The sequence below is a fragment of the Phalacrocorax aristotelis genome, chromosome 10 (assembly GCF_949628215.1).
Source record: "Phalacrocorax aristotelis chromosome 10, bGulAri2.1, whole genome shotgun sequence".
NCBI lineage: Eukaryota > Metazoa > Chordata > Aves > Suliformes > Phalacrocoracidae > Phalacrocorax > Phalacrocorax aristotelis.
In genome coordinates, this window is record NC_134285.1 from 20,333,876 (window position 1) to 20,358,181 (window position 24,306).

The 24,306-nt window shown below is 42.3% G+C and overlaps 2 protein-coding genes across 4 annotated transcripts in view; both read right to left on the minus strand.

The window, feature by feature from the left end:
• Positions 1 to 8,677, minus strand: part of EHD4 (EH domain containing 4) — a 31,396-nt gene extending 22,719 nt beyond the window's left edge. The window contains exons 1-2 of one of the 3 annotated variants that reach the window (XM_075105641.1): positions 8,294 to 8,677; positions 867 to 1,043 (exon numbers count right to left, since the gene is read on the minus strand). In XM_075105641.1, coding sequence (XP_074961742.1) covers positions 867 to 1,043; positions 8,294 to 8,526 — 410 coding nt within the window. In that variant the 5' untranslated portion in view covers positions 8,527 to 8,677. Of the gene's footprint in view, positions 1 to 866; positions 1,044 to 5,252; positions 5,272 to 7,768; positions 7,896 to 8,293 lie in introns of those variants that run through there. The other 2 variants (XM_075105639.1, XM_075105640.1) reach the window with 2 other exon arrangements.
• A 3,110-nt stretch (positions 8,678 to 11,787) lies between these two features.
• LOC142062737 (cytosolic phospholipase A2 epsilon-like) overlaps positions 11,788 to 24,306 on the minus strand; it is a 37,494-nt gene continuing 24,975 nt past the window's right edge. Inside the window, exons 13-21 of the mRNA XM_075105638.1 lie at positions 23,242 to 23,378; positions 22,714 to 22,939; positions 21,202 to 21,316; positions 20,652 to 20,789; positions 18,804 to 18,911; positions 17,552 to 17,740; positions 16,487 to 16,653; positions 15,588 to 15,774; positions 11,788 to 12,592 (exon numbers count right to left, since the gene is read on the minus strand). Coding sequence (XP_074961739.1) covers positions 12,282 to 12,592; positions 15,588 to 15,774; positions 16,487 to 16,653; positions 17,552 to 17,740; positions 18,804 to 18,911; positions 20,652 to 20,789; positions 21,202 to 21,316; positions 22,714 to 22,939; positions 23,242 to 23,378 — 1,578 coding nt within the window. The 3' untranslated portion in view covers positions 11,788 to 12,281. The remainder of the gene's footprint in view (positions 12,593 to 15,587; positions 15,775 to 16,486; positions 16,654 to 17,551; positions 17,741 to 18,803; positions 18,912 to 20,651; positions 20,790 to 21,201; positions 21,317 to 22,713; positions 22,940 to 23,241; positions 23,379 to 24,306) is intronic.

Here is a 24,306-nt window from a genome sequence, read left to right on the forward strand (position 1 = left end):
AAGCCATCATCAAATGCAGGAAGAAAACAATGTGATTGCTCACACAATGCGAAGTTATTAATAACTTTTAACTGGAAATATTTAGCCTGCTGCTTAAGTTACCCACAGCAATATTCAGAGCCCCTGAACAACTCTCACCTTTTTTGCAAATACACAGCAGTCATCGAGAAGCTAATGCTATCATCCTGGTCTATGCGACTGCTTGAAGACCAGCTAGTTAAAATTAAACACTTAATAGTCTGAATATATACTTTATCCAGAAGCTATATTCAAATATTCTCCATTCCTGTAGGCCTTTCTACATATCCAAGCAATTTACAACTTCAAAGAGCTATACCAAGACCTCAGGTGAGACCAGTGAGACCAGGAACAAGACAGCATCAAAGGGAAAAGATATTTTTACTTTTTTTGGATGGTAGTTTCTAGTAATAGTACTAATCTACCAGTTTTACTGAGCAGAGGAATCTGTGCCCAAACTGATCTTGGGTTCCAGCTGACGCAATGCCTTACAAAGAAGTTAGCCAGTGGAGTGTTTCAGCAGTTTTCTGTGAACTGGTTTTAACAATTATTTTCTGTTCTGATAACTGAACATGTATATAAACACTCCTTACCTTTAAAAATTTTTTTTTTTAAGTTTTACCAAGTGTACACAGCTCTATGCTAGTACTACCCTATGCAGTACTGCCTTTTTTTTTTTTAATTCACTTGAACTGCCACCCCTCCTGATTGTATCTGAATATTTATTCGATGCTGCTCAAAACAAATACAGCAGAAAAAAACTAGTGAAAAAACACTGATGCTTGATGAGAGTATCAAGGAGAAATTTAAGCATAAAAATCAAAAGACAGCAAGCAAACAGATCTCACCTGTTCAGGAAAGCATTTCCAAAGCGGCTGAGTTTGCGGAATGGCTTCTTAGGATCAACAACTAGAGCATTTCCAGGAACGCTTCCTTCTGAATCTCCATACATCACAGCAATAAAAGAATCCGTGGTAGGCTCTGGTCCAATCCGCATGCCTGGGAAGTCTTGTTCAAGCAGGTATCTAGAGATGGAGAATACATAGAGTAACAGAATGAAAGACTGGGAACTATAGGAAAAGCAAATACCTAAAATTTGCTTGAAAATTCCCAAGGATTCACACACTCTAGAATAATAAAATTACATTTTTTCCTGCATTTCATTATTTCTATTAACTAGGGATGGGAAAAAAAATCCCACAACTGAATTCCAGTTTTTCACAACTCGCTAAAAGGATAATGTAAATCCCTTTTCAAAAACAGGGTGGAAGCATTCCCTCAAACGCAGCACGTGAACAACTCAAGTGGGTGCTTCTACCAACAATCCCAGTGCTGGAGATTACACAAGACATTACTGCTTTTGCGTGTGTTTTCAAGGCTATGCAAGTGCTGTTGGTATTAAAAGGGACTGGTTTGAAATAGCCCATGAGCAGCATCAGTTTGCTGACAGATCTAACCCTTTGATGAACTCAGTATGATTTTACTAACTTTAGCTCATCTTACAACAGGCAGAGATAACACAGTTATGAGACAATACAGTTACATGGGTTTGGTAGTGAGGAAAGGATTTTTTTTTTTTCTTTTGACCTGCATATCAAAAACTAATTGTTAACTAAGTCAGACCTGCAGAACTTGAGGCCCAACAGTAATGTGTTTCCAAGAGGCATCAAGTCAGGCAGCACTGTACCAACAGAAACCATCTTGCATCTCCCTTTGAGTAACCTACTCGGAGATGCAGACAGCAAACACTCAGTGGACCAAATCTGATACACCAAGTCTTGACTTTCCAGACAACAAGGTCTCAAATGAAGGATGTGCGTATTTAAATGCTAAAAATTACTGGAACTGGAACATGCATTTACAGAAAAAGCCTGTCCGCATCCCTTCCTGGATGGCAAGTGAAAATCAAGAGAATCCCCAAGCCTATCAAGCAAGCCTCCAGCTTACAATCTTCCTCCAGCTTACACTACAATAACTGTCACTTTTCAAAAACAGAAGCAGACAACCCTGCTTAACTTCAAAGCAAGGGTGCTGTTGTCCTCATTCACATCAGCACCACCTGGAAAATGTTCCCTTCAGACTAAGACCAAATTGTTTTCAAGTACGCTGTAATTTGACATTACAGGAGCATTAGAAGTCTCCAGTCAACTCAAGTAACCTTGTAATTATTAATTCCATGGGTTCCATGCCACCCTGGAGCTCTTAGAAAACCCACAGTTTTAACCAACTACAATCTAACTTTTTACTTAACCAAAGCTGCATTTAAATGAGAATTCTTCTTCAGGCACAGGTGATGGTCCTACATGCAATGACAGCACTAGTTAGGTTTAAGAACATCTACATTAACATAGGTCTTTGAATAGTAGTTTTTTTCTGGCTCTTAATCAAACAGCACTATGCCTGTTCTGCTATCATTTCATAAACCCTTACTGATTTGAGAGGACTTGCAGGCTGCTTTTGCTGCAAAAAACCCAACATTCTACAAAGCATGTGTACTTGCTGAACAATCTCTATCTTTAAATTCAATACCCAAACATTCAGAGACTTCATAGGTCAGTGCACAGAAGCTGAATTTAAGGAACTAAATATATACTACACATTTCAAAGTTCTTTTTCCACTAGCCTTAGCAAACTGGCTCCAATCAGCTCACCCTATGAGCCGGGAGGCTTAAAGCATAGAACACATTCATAGAACATGAGATTTCCTACAGCTTCCTGCTTTCACACAAACAAATAAAAAAGAAAAAGGCCAATCCTAAAAACTGTGGGAAAGGAGAAACACAAGAATGGTCATACCAGAACAAGCCAAAGTTGATCTGTTCTACTTCTAGAATAAGCTGTCCCTAATGCACAGTAACAGGGAAATAAAACTAACCCCTCTCCAAAAGCAAAAAACCCCAGCAGTTAAACCCCTCTGCACATGCAGAAGTGTACAATGCAGCAGATCCCTCATCTTTGTGAAGCAGATCGTGTATCAAAATGAGGACAAAACTCCTTTGACAGGTCAGCAATTGAACCCTCTATGCATGGAAACCCAGGACTTTCAAGTGTGGTAGCAAATAGCTAAACACCTGAAACACAAAAGGGTGTTCCTGCCTCCTCGCGGAACACCACTGCAGACTAGAGCTCTCAAAAGGGATGCAAAGGCTAACTCGCAAGAGCCACTACCATTTTTCACTAAAGCTATACTGGACTTACCCACAGTATGGATTTGAAAGTTCAGTTATACATTTAATTTCTAAAATAAGATTTTTAGCTTTCCACCATAAAATGTTCTACTTCAGAGTCTCTCAATTCTGCTTTTCCTCGTAGCCCTTCTTTTAAAAGAGAAAGAATCTCTATAAGACTTGTCACTGAGTTGTTCTCTTGAATTGGCATTCCCAACCTTCTGCTGACAGAGGCAGCAGTTTATAAGGTGGCAACACACGTGACAAGAAGCTCTCAGAGCAGCAGTGAAGAACGCTACTGAATCAAACGCAAATGACACAAGTCCCAGATCCCACGTCACAGAAAAACTACATGATGGGATCTGAATGCAGGATATGATGCCTCCAGGGCGTCCTATTGTTACAACAGAATATCCTATTAGGATAATTGCTACCCATCATAAGCTCATGAACCTGCCTGGCACAGTTATGGACATTCAGCTGTGGTGGTCTTTTAAGTGACTAAAAAAATAATCTCATGGCCTGCTCATGAAGTTGCTGCACACGTAACACTTGCAGAATTTATGAGGAGTTGAAGTGTGGAGCGCCATTCAGGATTTCCAACATCTGTATTTTCTGCTTGGAACTTAATAGTGCAAATTCAGATTAGCTGCTTATTGAAATTACTCAACAAGAATGAGGATGAAACAAGAATGCTACTGAACTGCAGTGATACTTCCAAGTTAATGTCACAGACGAAGCTTTAAAAACCAGGTTTTTACAGCGATAACAATCCAGGAAGGCAAGCCCTCCTTCCCAATACTGAGTCCTACCCAATAGTCACAGTACTGAGCCAGGTATAGCTATTCAACAGTCACAGGAGACACTTTGCAAGGCAGGTATTTTCCATTAAGACTGGCTCACAGTTGCACATCAAGAATCAGTACAGACTAAAATAAACCCTAGTTCTTGAGCACTGGCTGTACAAGCTATACCACACTTCCTCTCAGCATGAAAATACCAGTTTCACTTATCCACCCAAAAGGGATGAGCAGTCTTCTGTAAACTGAAAAGCTGCAAATGTTTTTCTACAGTATGCTACACTAACACAGGAAAATACCTGAATTTTTAGCATCCGCAACTGCATGCCCTTCTCAGGAATTTTCAGCAGACAGGGAGTTCAAAAAGGTTCACAGGAAGAACGCTTAAAAATAGCGAGCGTCCCAAAGATGGTCTAGATCAAACAACAGGCATCCTGTTGACTCCTCTCCCTTTGTTTTTACCTGGGCTATAACCTTTCTCCTTTGCCAATAAACATTCATCTATGTTCCTTTGCAAGATCTATAGCCAGACTATGGGAAACTGGTTTAACAAAGTTCCAGAGATAGCAAAGATTACTCAGAGTTTTGGATACTGATAATCATCTGAAGTCCAAACACTTCAGCTAAGACATACTAATGCACGAACACAGGTGAGCTGGACAGAGCAGCATTGGATAGGGCTACTGTGAGATCCATGGGGAGACAAACTCAAGTCTCCCTTCACAAGGCTGCTCCCCTCCATACTACCCACTGCACCAAATCCTCCATATTTTTTTAAACACAACATAACTACCAGATGTTTGCTTTAGTGTAAGATTTCTGCTCCAAATAACTCAAATACAGCTTTCAGGTAGAGCTAGTGACAAAGAAGTTCCAGCTTTCACCCGAAGAAATTAAGAGGGACCTTTTCCCCCCAGAAGAAACAGATGCAGCCCATTCTTGCCATACAAGAGACTGCATGCTACTTGCAGACTCCAGATATTATGCATATAAAAGGGTGCTTTCACAAAACCCAGCTCTGGCAGAGTTACATAGAAGTAAGTTTACTATTTTAACCTCTGAGTAATACCTCCAAGTAAAGTAAAAGCACAGCCTGACAAGCTGAGGAATTTACTTCTGTTTTTTCTCATCTTGGTAAGTTCTTTAAAAAAAAGTCAGTGTCTTACACTTTCATCATAGAAAAGTTATTCACAAGTTAAACATTATTAGACTAGAAGTTTAATTCGTTGTTAGAGGGAAAGAAAAAGGTCAGCGACTCCAAACTCACGCTGATCAGCTCCTTTCTCTTTCCCATATGCTGCAATACTCCTCTCCAGCCTCTGTTCTCCACTTCTTTCACTAAAGCAGCAAGGAAGAATTGAGCAAATTACAGAAGCCGCAAAGCTTCATGCAACTCACATGCAAGATACGTGTTTGGCTCTCACCCATCCTCCCACCCCATTAAAAACTGTCAGATGCGTATTAACGTTTGGGCCTGTATACATTTGTTTGAATCGTCGGCACTGACAGATACTTGAATAAAACAGTACCACCACACTACACCTTTAGACAGCGAAACTGGCCGGTTTCACTCCATTGTTCCAAGTGTCAGGAGGATAAACAGCATCAAGTGAAAAACCAAAAGGGCTGTTAGAAACCTGGAAGCGTTTGTTTGCGTGTCTTACTCCCCAGGGACACTCAGTCATTGCTAAATGTTCTCCATTAAGAGTTGGTAGAAGGAACTATGTGGATGTGTCAGAGGTATGAAAATGTGAAGTTCTCACGGTATGTCTAAATCAAAGTAAATCCCAAATGAGTGCTTGTCAGCTAAACAGTATTGTTTTGTTCACACATAAACCTAATAGTAAACACTTAAGTAGATCTAGTACGCTCTCCTGACGATGAATGGAGAAATGTGGAACAAAAAGCAGTTTTAATTAAGATTTAAAATAATGTTTGCTTTGTTAAAAGGCTAGCAGGAAAAAAACACCTTATAGTCCAACTTCATTCTGAGAAAAACTGTCTATAATAAACCCGAAACTGCAACAATCTTGAGCGTGTATGACATTTTTCCATGGGAAATTCAGCCTACCAGAGGGGAAATTTATTTGTGGCTTACCTGGACACTACAATGTTTTCCCATGTCTTCTTGTAAGCCTCGCCTTCAGCATCTAAGCACTTTGATTTTTTGCTTTTCTTTTTCTCCTCTAAATTGGATTTTGAGTAACAGTCACTGTGACACTGTTGTCTAAGTCGCTCCCCACCTTGAATGAAGTATTTTCTCAGGCTGATTCAGCCAATTATTACCTATTCTATAGGGAACACTGATGTAATGAATGTTTATCATGCTGAGGTCAGACTGCGGTCCTCTAGAAGCAGTAACAGCTGTTCCGTTACTGATTGGGGCTCAACAGTCAACTCCAGTCTTCTCAAATGCCTAGTAAGGGATTAAACCACTCTGCAATCTACCTGAAGTGGGAACAGTAGAAAGGGGTGAGTGGGTGAAGAAAAGGGCACATCACAGTAGAAGTCAACTCCTCCACTGAGGCAGATGTTTTTATAAAATGCATGAGAAAACACCTCTGAAAACTTTACCTCTGTCAAATTGTCTGGGCACCTTTGCCCAGCAGTGGCCAATACTAAAAAAAGCTGGAAACAGCTGTAATAAGTGATACTATTTTTCTCATTCAGACTGTACATTAGTATCAGTCAACCCCACTGCTCAGAATTTTATGGTTAAGGTCATAATAAGTTACTCACAAAGCAACAGTAGCAAAAATACATTGAAGGCACTGCAAGGAATATCAACTCTTCTAAGTACAATACTGACTTGCGCTCCATTCAAATATGGCCAACTGCAAAGGACAGAAACGTTGAATGTCCATAAAGCAAGACCATGTGTTCTCACCCAAGGCAAAAGGAGGGGGAAAAAAGTCTCCTATGAATTGCAAACGACACAGCAACTCAGCTGGCAGGCAGAACAGGTTTTGGTAGGCACATATCTGGAACCGTTCTCTCTCTGTATTACCCATGCTCTTACCATGTCCTGTCCATAAGCCAGGTAAGAACACTTAGCCGGAAATACATACAGACTAGCAAAGCAGCTGTACTTTTAAAGAAGAAAATGAATCAGCACGGCTAAAGAAATATTAGGAAAACCCAAATCACCCACTTTAGGTGTTTGCAGGAATTCAGTAATAATTGAGAATGAACCAAGTTCAACTTTAAGCTTCCAATTAGCTAGTTATAAAACCAGAAAAGAAACATGATTAGCTCTGTAAACATCTGACAAGCTCTCAGGTGAGTAAAGGTAAACCACACCACTCGGTGGAAAAGAAGGGAGGCAGGTCTTCCGCCCTGTAAAAAGAGAAGTGTTATTGCCAGGCTGCCTTTGTACCTTTGGAACCAAAAGAGAAACGTTTCTAAAGTTTACCGAAGGATTATAATGAACTTAGAATGAACTTTAGATATAACAAGTAGGTCAAAATTTGATCCAAGTGACCTCTCAAGTGTCTTTGCGGAGTTTTGCGTAACCTTAGGCTGATTTGTAAGGGGCAGGTGAGAGATAACCACACTGAAATACATGCAAAATATTCACAAGCTCGTCATACCCGAGGCACACTTCAGCTTCCTAAGATCAGTTACTAACCGCTTTAGCAGTAAGACACGCAGGAAATGCAGAAACTACAACAAAAGCAGCACCACTATTAAGCTGCCTTATTAGCGATATTGCTTCTTCAATGCAATGGACCAAAAGAGTTGGGAGGGGAAAAAAGGACTTTCCAGGTACGATGTGTTTCTTACCCAAAAGCGTTGTCGGGTCTCTTATCTTTAATATCAACGCTGTCTTATCACATCCAATCTATGCATTAAACTACTTAGGGGAAAGAAGGGGAAGGAAATAAGGTTAAATGGTCTGTGATGGCCGATGCAGTCATGCCGTTTTAAGGCGAAGTGCCTTTGAAATAATTTAGAGATTAAAAAAAAAAACCACGTTAAAGCAGACAGCAACATTACAGGTTCTCAACAGAACGTGAAACCGAGGTAATCGTGACGAGGAAACGAGCGGCGGAGTTTCGGAGCGCGCAGCAGGCTCGGGAGCGGCACGGGCGGCGCCCGGAGGAGCCGCCTGCTCGGGGAGGGCGGGCCGCGGGGCTCCCCCCGCCGCCCTCCGCAGCCCGGCACGCCGCGGGGGGCGGCCGGGTCATTCCCGGGCGGGAGGCGAGCCAGGGCGACGGAGCAGGCGGCGGGGGCGAGGCCGGCCGGCGCTGCCCGAGCGGGGCCGGCCGCGGCGGGAGAAGGAGCGGCGCGGCACCGGGGGCCTCTTACCGGATGAAAGTCGTCTTGCCGGTGCTGTACTGCCCCACCAACAGCACCATGGGCTTGTTCTCGAAGTCGGCCTCCTCCAGGGCGGGCGAGTGGAAGTCATGGAAGCGGTAGTGCTCCTCCAGCGGCAGCAGCTTGCGGAGGTAGAGGTCCCGCAGCCCTCCGGTCACTGTCTGCACCACATCGCCGCCGCCGCGCTCCCGCCCGCCGCCCTGCTTCCCCAGCCAGCTGAACATCCCCCCGCCGCTGCCCGCGCGCCGCCGCACAGCCGCCCTCGCGCGCCGCCGCACAGCCGCCCTCGCGCGCCGCCGCACAGCCGCCCTCGCGCACAGCCGCCCTCGCGCGCCGCGCTTCCCCGCGCACGCAGCCGCGGCACGGCGGGAGGGCGGGCTGGCGGCCGGGCGGGCGGACCCGGCCCCGGCGGGGGGCGGCGCCGGGAGCGCGGCCGGTGCCGTGCTTTGCGTTATTTTTTTTTTTTCCGGGGCGGTGGTGGGGTCATTTTTTCAGAACCAGAATTTTTTTATTATTATTTTTATTAATTTTTTACCACAAATCCGCCTCTGGAGGGGAATTGTACCTGCGCCTCTCTCACGCTAAAACTTCAGGCCCTTAGAATGAAATCCGGAAAACCCTGTGACAACTCAGACCTGAACATAGAATCGTTCAAATGCTTTTCATGTCTTTCTGATGATGGTTGCTGTCTTTGGATGCCAAAGCATTGCGTGACTAAGCGCCGTGGGGGTTAGGCATTAAGCAACTGTTTTAAACAGTGAAAATTCTTAGCATAACATTGAAATTTTGCTGTGGGATGTGTGTAGCGGGTAGGGGCATTAGTTTTAACCTTGAGGCTTGATATCGTGTTAAGCCACGTGGGAAGATCACCTTTTCCATTGATCTTACCAGAAGTTTTAATGGAATACAATACCATATTCATTAAAACATTGAAGAACAGTAAAACACACATTTTATTTTTTTTCTGTGACATAAAAGTTTGCCTGTGCTCATTCACTACATAGAAAACAAAAGCTTGGGCTTCCAATTATTAAAAAAAAAAAAAAGGAGAGGGATTTTTTTGCTGAATTTGTGTGTAAACATGTCAGAAGTGTATCTTTTGTGATACACACTTATAGCCTTGGCTCCTTTGCAATACCCTTTCAACTTAAATCCCTTTTTGCTGGTCCGGTACATCTACAGATTCATGTTTTTCGTTACATACCTTTCTTCCTCCTAATTTCCACCTTCAATACTACCTTTTCTCTATATGCCCCAGCTCTTTTCTGAATACATCAGCAGGTTTAGATGTGCTATTTCCGTCACCCCCTCCCCATGTCGTTCCTCAAAGAACAGATGTTCGGCTTTAATAATGCGCAGTCCTGAGCATTTACCCACTCTGTCTTTTCTTGGTTCCTTGCTTCACATTTTTCTTAGGGCTGTGCATGTGTTTTGCAACTCTTTTGTTGCAATTTCCATGCTGAGTCTAAAGGTTTTGTACCATTTCATGTAAGGGCTTTTTGCCTGGCTAACTCATTTTTTTAAAACCCCTTTTTACAGTTTCGTTTTGCAGTCCTCTCATTTTCATGACTTTTCCCCATAGGTTAATCCATAGGTAATTATTCTTCCAGTTACTTACATCTTCTCCATGTTACTCCAATAATTTCTTCTAAATGAGCCCTGTATCACCACATCTTTAGGAATTCTGACTACTCCTGGTCATTCATTATCTACAAAAATAGGTAAAGATTTCCACAAAAATGTGGAAAACCTAAGTACTGCAGCCTGGGGTGAGACTGCTTTCCCACCTGCCTCTGGTACATCCAGGATTTAGTGACTGGAGAACATCACAGATAAAGGGCAGGTACAATGCGCTCTCAGACTTTCCTCCCAGCCTCTGGGAATTGGTGATCCAGTGCAGGACTGAGGCAGATATGGATCCTTTGTATTTTTCAGTTCTTAAAAATTTTCCAGTGAACATACTAATCACTTTTTTTGAACTCAAACTTTTATCACCAACAGAATCCAAGGTCAAAGAGGTCTGTAACTGAATTACATGTTGCGTGCAGAACTACCTTACTTTGTTAACTTTGCACCTGCTGCGTGTTAGTTTTGTCTGATCCCATCCGGGTCTCGTGTTAGAAGAGAGGTGCACAGTCACTCCCTGATTATCTCCCACAGGGCACTCCAGATTTCGTAGATCTCTTCTCTGCCTTTCATTCCTGTTGTCCTTTTCCAAGGTTGTGGATTCCTTACCTATTCACGCCTTGTGTGGGAGCTGTTCCACCTCTTTGATCAGCCCTGACATTTTCCTCTGTGTTCTTGTTGAATAGAGAGAACTGAGAGATACAGAATATTTATTTCTGTTCCACCGTATGCTTTTGGAAATGGGGTAGAGTGTTCATTGTTCTCTGTGACCCCTTCGTGGCTGCTGGCAAGCTGCAGGAAGAGCAGGGAAGTGTTTGCGCTCACATACCTCATTCTGCTTGTCTTCAGACTTCCTGCTTAGATGCTTCCTGCTGTCAGTGGGATAATTTTTGCCCTTCGGACAATAAAGCTCTAACTGTATTCAGGAACCTGGGAGCCCTTCCAAATTCCCAGGTCTGGCTGTGCCCTCTGGCTACATCCTGTCCTATACTGCGACGAGATCCAGCACGCATCAGCACGACTACCGTCTTTTGCTCTCTTGTTTCCATGAGAGGTAAACCCTGGGCATAGAGCCCATACAGGAGCTGTAGTATGCACCACAGGTAAGTGTTCACTGACCTAAGTGGTAAACAGAAAGGTTATGTTTCTGTGCACTGCCTAGGAGGAGACCCTCTGTCTTAAGGGCGAAGGGCTTCCATTTTTGGCCCACAATAACAGGATCTCTTGATAAATGATACTAGAGCAGAACCAAGGAGCAGGGAAGCCTGTAGGAAACATGGGCTTGCAGGTACAAGAAGTCTAATAAATAAATCAAAAGCATTGAATAAGAATTAATTTAGAAAAAGGATAAACAGGGACCTGGGATTCCATCTGTCAAAGAAACAGACCACTTACTTGAAAGGAGCCATGTTAACATGATGACCAAAGCATCAGAAAGTTGAAAGTTAACGTTCTATTACCTTCAGTTGCAATACTCTACAGCAAGTTAAAAAATCGCATTTGGGTGAGCGATATTAGGTACACAATTTTAGATCTGCTTTGTCCGTGTTTCTTGTGGTTTTTTTTTCAGATGTAATATTCTAAAAACTTTAAAGCTTTAAACCTTTGGTATATATCAATAACACCTACATCCAGCTTAATAAAATAAATCAGCGTGAGTTGGTTGTTGTAGAGATGGGTCTTAAATGTAACCCTAAATTCAGCGGGTCCCAAGATCCTGGGGCAGTTCACATCTAGGTCTGGAGCAGGTGTAATTTCTGCTTCAATTGTTTTTCAGCAGCTATGAACTAAGTCTGCATGTTGACTTTGTCTTGCTAGTAGAAGAAGAAGCACCTAAAAGAAATGGCTTTAATGTGTTTACTGTGAAAAATGTTTATTTGCTGTAACTCTGACTCCAGAAAAGTGTTTTACTATACAAAGCTTAATATTTATTTACATTCACATAAAGACTCCTTAGTTCACAAATGAGCTTCTTGGCTTCGTTTTACAGACAATGGATTTTGTTCTCTGATGCATTTCTGGACTGACAATCCTCTCTTTTTATAGCACAGGTAGAGCACAAACACGGTCGGCGTAACCTTCCTCATGCCTCCTTGTCCGTGCATCTTGGCGTTGGACTGAGGGGTCACGTCTGCAAGCACGAGTGGAGCACAGCCTCACCTAGCCATGTTCCTGAGGTTGTCAACGAGGGAAGCACATTAAGGAAGAGCTCTGTTTTTTGTGTTTATTCCCTTCACTGACAGACAGGCTTTAGCATTTTCAGTGACAAAGTGCTATTCTTAGCATTCTTTGGCTTTTCTTCACTTCTTAATCAAATTCATTTTTTTCTTAATTAACAGGATTCATAGATTCTTTATTTCATACTCGCTAGTGCTGGGCAGTTGGCCAGATGCTGGGTTCCCTCTCTATCAGACACACACATACCATCTCTACTGGGTGGTTTTTGCTGTGGTTGCTCTTTCTTGTACTGCTTTTTCCGCTCCACAGCAGTACGCAAGGCCTGAAGAATCAAACCTTTATTGTTCTGGACGTTGTAGTAACTTAGGTTCACCAGTTTGTCAAAATCTTCCTCTGAATAACTCAGATTGTTTATGTAATACGGACCATAGGTATTGGCAACATCAACATCACCCTCTGCCATCTCTGAGGGACTACGTTTCACACCTAAGGGACAAACAATGACTCGGTTAATTAGCAAAAAGCGATCAGGGTCCGGGTGTTCCTCAGGCACGCACACACATGGTGGTTCACAACCCAAAATTTTTCCTCCACAGGCATTTTATTGCTAGGATATTTGGTTGGCAGCAGGGGGTGGAGAAGCTGGTGGTCGTGAGGGGAGCAGGGGTTGTCCTAGGTACACTTGTGTCCTTTCTCCCAAAGCAGATAACTACAGCAGGGACCTCATGACAGCATGGTTTCTTTCTGGGTGATGGGCCTGAAGCCACTGCCACTGCCTGTATCTTCCATCTTTGACTCTACATCATTTATTTTCCTCACTACTGTGCCTTCAGAAACAGGCTGCTGAAAATCCATGTATGTCTGTGATTCAGGCTTTCCAAAAGCACACCTGCCTTTCTCAGTGACCTGCCAGATACTCTTCCAGCCAGCACAACCTAGCACATCCCCTAGCACAATCTGCTACATCAACTCTTGGTTTCTGCTGGGAAGAATTATCAAAAAATACAGAAAATGGACCTAAAAAACCTAGATTCTATTATCTAAACTGAAAGACTTCACTGAGCTGTTATCTGGACACATCCTGGAAGCAGATGGCACAAATATTTACTGCAATTTCCTTGAGCTATCTACTACTGGTAGAAAAACTACAAGCTTTATATTACCTCAACAGTGAGAGTGAACCTGATATTCCCTGGGTCAGTAAGATTTGGCAGCGAGACTGAAAGAACTTTTCATGCACATTTCATCACCTCAAGGTAACCAACATATGCATTACAGATCCAGGCAAAATAATTAGACAGGTATTCCCACAAGTGTCATCTCAGGAAATATTACAACCATCATATCTTAGGATCTGAAGACAAATAAAATTAACCTATTTATTATAATTCATTTGACAGTAGAAACGAGATTCAAAGCTAATGCAGAGGTTTATTTGCAGGCTATCACAGAGAAAATATTCATAGGGACCTCCGCAGGAGGTTGCTGGTCAGGGAGAAAAATACCCAAGGCCTACCATGGGTGTTGCAAATCTCAACAAAATCATGGGTGCAGAAGATGCAAAACACATCTCCTCACTTGTTTTTCTAGGACCTTCGTAAGTCACCTGTGATTCAAAATAATAGCCGATCTCAGCTTCGACCCAGCCATCTACTGTAGACAGTGACACCGTGAGTGTTTTTGATTTAGCTGCTGTTTTGTCACCGTCACGTGCTGAGCTGGTCTGTACACCAAACTTGGGTAGGTGCAACATGCACCCTCTGAGCTGAGGGTGTTTTTAAGTGATATACAAGGCAAACTTGCCCTTCTTGAACTCCGCAAAAGTGAGCGCTCGCTGCCTGCACTCAGAGAGTATTAGAAGCCACTAATCGAACTAATACTTCAGATGCTGAACAGTCTAGATCTGGGCTAGGGTATAGTATGGAAGCGCTATAAATTAAGCTGATCTCTGCCTGTCACTAACAAAGGGCAGACATCCACCCAGAGCCTCCAGGCCTTTCTGCAGCATCTGTCCTGCGACCATGGAGGTTGACCCTCAGCTGAGAGCTAGCAGCCCTCCCAAAAAACTGCATGGGCTGAGGCTTTCCATGTCAGCTCAGCTAAGACTTCACCTGTGGGGACCCAACAAGGACCCATTCTCTCTTTTTTTTGTTTAGTCTCATCCTGCAGCTACCAGCTGAACCGGTCAGGCAGCACAGGCTTGCTTCGATGTGCAGGTATCATGCAGGTCTTCATATACATCTTCTACATACCTAATAACAGCCCTTTTTAGATTCCCTGATCACTTATGTTGACATGTTATGTAGCATCTGCATATCATCTGACATTCACCTGATACTAGATAGCTGAATTAGAAATAACGTCCCAGAGTTCTGGAAATTACTGAGGGGGAGAGGGGATGCAGACTCTCTCACAGAGCAGTACAGAAGCCAACTCTCAGTTCCTGTTCCAGTTCTTTCTCCTTTCTCTAGTTCTTTCTACAAAGGGCAACTATAAAAACCAACCTTTCAGTTATTTGTTCTGTGTTAAGAGCTGGAGTAGAATTGTGTGTGGACCTGCGTAAATACCATTAGACTATTTGAATCCTGTCCAGAACCCCAGCTGCATAACTCAAATGTGCAATGAACTCAATCCTGAATATCTACGAAGCAAAAGTACTGTATGATTTTTTTACGAATTGCTTTTAAAAAAAAAGGAAAAGAATTAATACAATTGAGACAGTAGTTTCTGCATTTGTTTTGCTGTTAAATTTAATGTACTGTATACAAGCCCAGAACTTTTGGTTTTCAGTATATTGTGGGGCTTTGAAGTGATTAAAAAATAAGCGTTCTCATAGCATGAGTTAGGAATTTTAGCATTTGGAGAATGGGCAACTGAGACTTTTGGCACCAACAGAGGTAAATATGGAGTCATGGGATATGGTACCAGGACTTAGAAACCATCTCTTTTTGAGGTGACTGACAATGTTGCTATTGAAACTCTTAAATTTCAGAGTAGGACTCACTGAAGTGAACAGAAGCTGTTGGCATGGCTCAGTGTTGCATTTTCATAATTTTGCTAGTTCACACTTTTGTTTTCAAGGTTATCTGCTTAATTATAAGCCTGGAAATGATTTTAAACAATCAAATCCTTGGGTTCCCCAGAGCATTCTTTTACAGGAAAGGATAAGAAGTGTGAGAGGAAATAACCCTTCTAACTTCTGCCACTGCAGGTAGACAGCATATACTTTTCATCAGTAAACTCTACAGTCTACCGATGAAAAATCCGAAAAGGGGCATGTGTGCCGAAGGCTGACCCCAGCTGCTGCTCTACTGTCCAGGAAAATGTACATATTTTAAGTTTCTTGTTATGGTTCAGATCTAAGCAAAGGGAGTCTGAATTGGTGTTTACAGGTTGATCTGAAGATCAGATATTGCACAGTGAAAAAGCGAAAGAAGGCAGCCACTGCCTTTGTTAATGTGAGGTGTGGCTGTAAACTTACCAGGTGCTTTGTAGTCCCTGAAGGTGTCATTTACTAGAGGGAAAAATATCACAATAGGTGTTTCTGGGCCCTCCTTGTCACCAACAATGTAGCATTCCTTCAGGTGTGGAGTTTCCTGATCATCTGGCACCTTCGTAGGGAAAGGAATTCCCTGTTTTGCAAAGTATTTAGAGGCTTCTTTCAGGGGCTGGTTGCCACAATAGGAAAACAAAACAAAAGAAAACATCAGAACATGTGGAAATTTGACCAAAACCCAATTTCACTGGGAACATTTGTGGGGTAAGGACCAAGTTCTGACAAGTTATGGCACATACCCAACTTAGGTGTTGAAGACTGTATATGGAACCAAGATCTGGAAGGCCAGAGTTAAATAGGATGGATCTGGGTCTACATGCCTGTCTTTGAAAAATCTACATCCTGCATTTGGGTATTAAAAATTCTGCCTTTAGAGGGCTTTTTATTTTAAATGTATTTAAAGTTCCTAAAACCAAACTGTGCTTGCATTTATTTGCTTATCTGGCCTTCTGCATCAAACCTTTCTATCATTACGCTTGTATTGTCCTGAACGTACATTTTCCCATGCATAAGAATATGTATGTTTGGATTGAGAAGTCTTAGACAATTTTTAAATACATTTAGGCTTATTCATTCAACATCTGACTGACTTCAAATCAGCTAAAACAGATTTAGACATAAAAATGGACAGATTCAGTTTACTAAATGCTTGCTTACTGACAACACTTGTTCTGTTCAATAAAGATATGTGACCCTGGTAAACTGTGAGATTTACGCTTCCCAGATACCGGGGGGAAAAAAGTTTATATGAATAGAGGATCAGCCATCCTGGGAACTCAGTGATGAAACAGAGATATCAGTAAAGAAGAATACAGGAGACTCACCCTTGTCTGGGAACCTGAACTGTAGTTGAAATGCAAAATGACATCTACTTTCCTTTCTGGTCTCATAAGGGGTGGGTAACTGGTAGCAAAGGCAAATGCTGTATCGATCAGGATGAGGTAGTCTGTTGCTCCTGTCAGGTGGTTGGGCTGAGAGTCAAGCTCACAGTCTAGAAAAGAAGCATTTATTTTTTTTTTTTTTCGGGGGTGGTGCTAGATACAAGAGATGAGATGAGGAAAGTAAATTTTTAACAAAAAGAGAATTCAGCTTTTCTTGGGTCTCAGACTTACCTACGTAGCTGATTAGATGCTGTTCAGTCATTTCTCGGTTCCTCATCTGGTTTCCTCTTTTCGCTATGTACTCTGCAATTTCTTTGGCTTTCCTCTAATTAAGAGGGATTAACTTGGGGCTCAGGAGAATAGAGTTAATTCCATCCCCTGGTTTTGTGTGTGACTCTGATCAGGTTGACATTTTTTTTTAATATGGAAAAAATTAAAATGGCACCTCATTGTCTCAACATACGAAAGATTAAAGATGCTTGGTGCCTTGTGCACTATCAGAACAGGCACGCGGTTACTAAAGTACACAGCCGAGGTGGGGATATCCCCATGTGCAGCATGGAAGACTTAGTACCAGACCGAGCATTAATTCCCAAACTGTGTAACAGGCAATACTGCTACAGAGGTTGTATCTTACTTCTAAGTGAAACCGTAACATGAAACAGGGCACCCTCACACATCCCTTGAGTAACTGGCAGGGCAAGAGACAGCGTGTGATGGCAGCAGTGCCATCCCACAAGCGTGCAGGCTGGCTGGCTGGCACATCACCAGACATACGCTGGCTGACTAACCAGGGTCTTTCTCATCTCTCAGTTGCCAGTTTCTATGAAATTTTTAAGAACTTATTTTTGAAGCCTCTCCTGCTAGCTAGTTTCAGCTTTTGGTAATAAACAGTTTCAAATATTTTCAGAGGACGGGAGCAGAATGAAAAGGCAGTCTACTTGCTAATCCTTTTAGCATTGTTTCTTTTTCACAAGGGTGGTTTAAACCAGGGTGCTATTACCATACCTTTCCATTTGGAAAACTCGCTCTCTAGGTAGTTGTTGTTCATCTGGAGGCCCTTCAGGAAGTTATGGATTTCTGAAGCTGCTGGACGTACCATGGCAACATCTCGGAAGATGTTTGAAAAGCTGTCAGTGGGACAAACTACTCGAGTATCCAGCTCATTTGGTCTTGCAGGGAACAGGGTTTCATCATCTGCAGAAGGAAAAATAACAGGTTTTTGTATGTGGTCTCATTGTTGAGGTTAATCTGTGCAATCATAATTTGTTTTAACATGTTTGGCAAAACTGGGACTTCTTTCTCTTTTTGTTTCCCGGATCTCCACAGATCTAACAGTTTTTCAGCTAAGCTTTGAAAAAATCCACTTCTTCTTCTAAGTCCACAGTGGTAAAGGCCTTGTTTGTACTGTAAATCAATTCGTCTCAACTATTATGACTTCCTTTGCTTTTCTATGATTTTATCCACTAAAATATCCTGCACTTATCCTGCCTTCCTTTCCTACTCCATGTTACAATTTACCTCTCAGCCACACAATCTCTCACCACACAAGCATAATTAATGTTCCTTACTAGCAACTAAAAGCTCCTTGTTTTAACAACCAGAAACTACCCTCTACAAGTGCAAAAAGATAAAACAAATCACCCTTTTTGCTACATTTCTCTTCCTTTTCATCTTTTTTCTTTGTAGTATGCCTGTCTCACGTGTTTCTCCTTGAAATCCCACCCTTCAGATCTTTCTTAATTTGGTAGCCTGTTTTGCAGATATCGTCCTTAGGACTAGTTTGGAACAACTTGCAATAGTACTGAAGTTTGTATCTGTGCTTTGTAGACTTCAGAGAGGCAGGGATGGTGATTGCTCTTGTTTCTGTGAAGCCTTATGCCATACCCCAACTTCCAAGAGAGGATCTGGAAGACTGTGGATTGCTAGGGGAGGTCTCCAGTCTCCTCTCCTAGTCTACAGGGATATTTTTCTCCAGTTTTGCCCTTGTGCTTTAAAAATGGCTCATATGTGGGCCATTCCTTCTTTTTTCCTTTCCTGTGACAGATCCCGTGGATTCTTTTCTCACACAACTGAAATGATTGCCATACTGCAATACATGGCATGAATTTCCTCCTGGTTTCCATGTGGATTACAGGAAGCCTTGAAAAGGGAATTCCAAAATGGCTTTGAAAAATTCTGTGAGAGAATAGCAGCACAGAGGGTAAAAGAAAGAAAAAGAGGGACAGTAAAATAACATAATGGTATAAGAATAACCCACCTATGTCAGTAATTTTGTCTCGGGTCCATTTGTGCCAGAAGTCTTCTGAATTAACAGATATATACCAAGCATCCATAAGATTCAAGGAAAATACACTGCTCCAGATTCCTGTGGCATAGGGCATATTTGACAGAAAGTAGACTGGTAAAGACCTGGAAGTGTTTTCATTCACAATGACCTTCAGTACCTTCTGCATTCTCCAGCAAACTTTATTCATTACATTATTTTAGTGCACAAATAAAAGGGAATGTCTTTATGAGTTAGCATATGAATCCATAATGTATACAAAGAGCCTAATTTATTGGGATATATTAAGAGGGCTGGTAGCATTTTCAGTACAGTTGCTAACACATTCAGTTTTGTTATGTGGCAAATAACGCTTTGTCAAATACATCTTAACATTTTCCACCTGTCTTATTCCCCAAGTTCTCAGCATTTGTAATTCTGAAGGTTTTATATATTTCTAGCATAATCCTGTTACAGGTATGCAGTTGCCATGCAGAACTGTCAAGCACAAAACATGCAGGATTCATACGCTAATATCCCTTAGATTGAGGAAGATGACTTAAAAGTTTTGAAAACAGAAAGCGTAAATGTACGAGTCTTTTGATTTGACTTCTGATTTTTGAGGCTTTAAGGCATATCTGGGTTACATTTTCAAGCTCCTTTAGTAACAGGTGTAGCAAACTTGATGGCAGTCCAGACTGTCACCTGTCTACCGTCATCTTTTGGGCTGAGAAAACCCCATTATCTGGTATGGTTAGATGTGCTGGGTGGGCCTGAACCCTCCAAACTGCAGAACTAAACCTGGTGCTCTAAGGAGGAACTGAGCGATGGATGGAAGAGGCTGCACCTGAGCAGCCTGGCGATTGCCTGACCCAGCAATGTCAGCCTGCAGTCAGACAGATGGGCTCGGCCATGCAGGAAAGAGCTGCAGGGCCTGTGTAGTCAGTCCTTGCTCTGTTCGGGCGCTGGGGTGCAAAGGAATTGCTGAAAACCTTTCAAATAACTGTGTCACTGAAATAAGTAACGTTGCCTGAATGAGGAGATTCTGGGTCATTGGCAGGAACAGGGACACAAAAATCCCAGCATTGCTTTAGAGAAAGGAAGAAGAAAGTGCCAAGGTGGGAGGTGTAGGAAGGGGGCTGATGGCCTGCTGGCATTTCTGATCACAAAAGGGGAGACCTGGGTACCTTGTTTGATTTTGCAGATGGGGACAGGGAGATTCTGACTGCTTCCTGACACCTCACCACTAGCTGTAGTGAAATCTCCACACAGCAAACAGTCTCAACTTCTCAAAAAAACCCTGAAACTTCCTTTGTGCAATTGGTGGAATGAGGCAAGAGATTGCTTTTGCAAAGGGAAAAAAAGATTGCCTTACTGCTTTTGCTGTTCTTATGCAAGTGGGGAAAAAAGGTAAATATTACGACCTATTTGCATTCTGAAATGGAAGTGTTATCCTGGAGCATTAATCAGAGTTAGCTGTGGCAGGAACATTGTAGATAAAAGGCTGTATTTTAGGAACTCAGGCTGCAGAAGAGACCGATGATTTAACTTAGCAGCAACGTTACACAACTTTTGTTGCTGACAAAGGCGTATAAGTATTACGAAGGCCTCATGTCAGTAAGCATAACCACAAATGAAATCAAATAAACCTATTAAGGTGAATAAAATTACAGAGAAAATACAAAATCCTGCAGATAGCGACCTCTTATCTTATCTTAACATTTTACCATATACTGCTTCTGGCAGATAAAAAATATACTAACTGCTTCATTTCAGCAGCAGGGTTTATGCAGGAGTGGATTATATTATATTACGTTACATTTTCATGGAGCAACAAATCACCTTCCAAAAAGCAGATTCTGGATTCTGGGATTTTTTTCATCAGGCGACCCATGAAGAACTCACTACCGAAGTCTTCTGCATGAATGAAGGCACCATATTTCGGGAATCCTACCTCATAAGGGGTGAATTCCACCCATTCTGAAAGCAAAAGCACAAGACAGACTTATTACAACAGCAGATGCACAACTTAGTTGAATAAAACATATGGTATTGGCCAGGTTAAGGCAGACTAATTTCTAACTTGCAAACGTTTATTCACTGTAAATTTCACAGTGTTGAACATGAAGAGTGAATTGTCCTCTTACATCTAAATTTCTCTACAGGCTTTAGATTGCTGAGGTAATTTTGTTATAATGTCCTCCATCATTTTGCTTTTGATCCTGAATACAGCTGAATATACTAAGACGTTAAAAAATTTAACTATTAAAATTCTACTCTTCAAGTGGGTTAGCCCTTTAGAGGATTTGTGCATTGAACTGATTTCTTTACCTAAGCCTGAATTGACCCCTACAGGGATTAAACTTTAAATGCAGTTCTGGAGTATTATTACCTCTAAAATCCTGGTCGCTGATTTTATCCTTCACATTGAGAGAGAGGTAGATGGGCAGGGGATTCTGACCTTGATTTAGTGCCTGCTGCTGATCTGTGAGCTTATGGGAGTCCTCCTGTTTTGAAGAAGGACAGTAGCTGAGGACAGTTAGATGACACAAAGAGCCTCCCACTTCATCTAAGTCTGGGCTGTGACAACACAGTGCATACTGGACTCCAGCAAGGATGTTTCTCACCAGTTTAGTTCAGAGAGGTACTATCATCCCTATCTCCAAACCTCCCTAGCCCCAGCGCTTCAGCACACAAATAGTCCTAATTTAAATTCATATGCTGAAAAAATCTGAGATTTAAATGGTAGGAACAAAATGTTGTTATTCACATTATTTATTTCAGGAAAATGCCTGGGAATATTTGAAAAGCGCTCTTGGCATGAAACATGTCATTCAGAAGGAGTACGCCCTGCCCTGACTGCCCAGAAAATCACCTCAGCCTCAGACAGAATTAATTAATATTCAGTGAGCCTTGACCCTTACTGCTTCTGATGCGGAGCGTCTTGCATAGTCAGGCAGGGTGGAAAGGGCAGGACAGTATGGGAGCTGTGCCGAGGCTTGAGAGGGTGCTGAGCTCAGACCCTCCTCAAAGAAGAGCTGCAGGTGCTCCCCTTGCTGGAGCAGCCCTTGGAGGGATGGCTGTGCTGCTGGGCTTCCCGTGGGTGGTGCAAGTCCGGGGCACAGGGCTGTGGCACGGCGGGGACACTCACAGCTCCCTGCTGAGCCACCCCAGGGAGCCTCTCGCGCTGTGCTGTGCTCACGTTGTAGAAATTTGGATGTGTGTGGAGTTATTCGTATTACAGGGGGAACATTTTCTCTTTCTTAAGTATAAATGGCCTATTGGGAACACTAAAATAGAGCCTGAACATTGCCTTTTAATGGAAATATTTATAGGGTGACATAATCCCATTAACGACTCAGAGATACCGTCTTTGGGTTTGGGTTTGTGATTTTTCTTTGCCTTGTCACACTGTGCAGCTCTTGTAAAAGAACTGCAGGTTTTTCATTTAAATATTTACATGTGAATTCATTTTAAAGTTATTCATACTGTAAGTTTCCCCTTATTTCTTTTTATCCCCACCCTTTCTGTACCAGGTGTGATATTAAGGTCTGCATAATGCAGCCAACAAACACAAAGGATGATACCACAAAGCCACACGGTTTAGGCATCTATCTGAAAAACAAACAAACAAGCAAGGAAGGAAGCAAAATACCCCTCTTTAAGGGTGGTCAAACACTGGCATATGTTGCCCAGAGAAGTGGTGGAGTCTTCACCTATGGAAATATCCAAAAGCCCGTGTTTCAGGGCACCAGCTTTAGCTGACCCTGCTTGAGCGGGGCTGTTGGACAAGATGACCTCCAGAGGTCCCTTCCGATCTCAATCAATTCTTGATTTACTGTCTGCCCTCACCTCCATATTCACTAAATATGCAAATCTGAAAAGAAAGGTGCTGCTGTTGTACCTTTTCATGTAACATGGTTTCAATGATGAGTCCCCACAGATCTGTGAAACATATCTGATGTCCTTCCTTTTCCCTCTGGCACAACTCTTTCAAATAGTATTTCAGACGATTGGGGGCAAAACAAGTGAAGAACTTATTTTTGAGCACATGCTTTCGGACATCATTGAGTGTTTCCTTAAGATCCTTTTGGGACCAGTCAGGATCTTCATACAAGTTTGACATGGTCCTAAAAAAGAAAAAAAAGAAAGACATAAGGAAAAAAACGTGAGTTCTGAAGCAGAGCTTTGGGAAGTTATCATGCCTTGATTTACATGAAAACACATGGGTGTGTGGTATCAACCACAGGTTTAATTTGGGCTGAATTAATGCCAATTGCTGGCAAATAGCCACCGAAGAAAACAAGAAAAAGCTGCCTCAGAAAAAGAAAAGAAAGTCCTTTCCTGATAGTAAGGATGATACAACTGCAAATCACTCCTTGACATCACATATAGAAAATTCCTGTGAAGACTTTGCTTATCTTGGTCTTACCATGTTGTGCCGGATAACCCAGTGATGTATGATACACAGTCCAACACATTCAGTTCCTGCACACTGAGAAGGTGAGCGTACATGGCTGTCAGAGCTCTGGTTCCACCACCCGTTGTCATGATTGCCACCACAGGTACCTGTTCGATCCCAAAATACATGTATTTAGTGACATGGTCTGAGAAGGGCAAGAGACATCATTGATTAGAAAAGAGAAAGTTACAGCACTGATAAAGTAATAAAGATGCTGCGTTGCCACCAGTCTGCAAGGAGAAGAAAAACATGAATTAATAATGGGGCATAGAAGGGATAAGAAATACTTCATGCCTCCTCTGCCAAGCAGCTGTGCATATCCTAAGGATATGAAACCCATCCTCTCAAACATCATGTGTTCTATTGCAAAACCAATAACACAGACCAGCAAAAAACTAGAGGAAGCGGTACCTCCTGTCATCCGAACCAGATTTTTGTCAGATGCAACAGACCAGAAAACATAGGTGCTGTCTCACGGTTTCCATGTGAGTAGTAGTAACCTCTGTGTTACTGAAGTTTGCTAAAGCTGATTTCTACTATTGTATAGTTATTTCACAGGCCATAATATATGTATCATGGCTGATGTGTTTAAGAGCACAGACCAGTTCGGAACCCCTGAGACCAGAGGCTGGTGACACCACCCCCTTTTACAGTTGCTGGAGGGAAAGAGAAACCCTACTCGCTCCATCTGCCACGTATGTCCATACAATACTAGGTATGCAAGTGAGCTATTACTTCTTTCTGTGATGATTCAGAAATCCAGGGTCTGGTAGTCTTAGAAGAAGGATTAATCCGTAAATATTAATTGTCTCTGTTAACAGTAAAGATAGCTACCATGCACTGGGGTGAATTAATCTCTTGTGCAAATCATCAGAAGGCTCTAGGGAGGTTGTTCTGCAGGGAAGTATGGGTGCCTCTACGTCTGAGGGGAAGGAAATGGCCTACGGTATGGTGCTGGCATTTAAAGGCAAGGTCTTTTGTATGTGAAAGTCCGGCTGTGCAGAAAAACTGCTGAGCTTAGTTTAGGGCAAAACA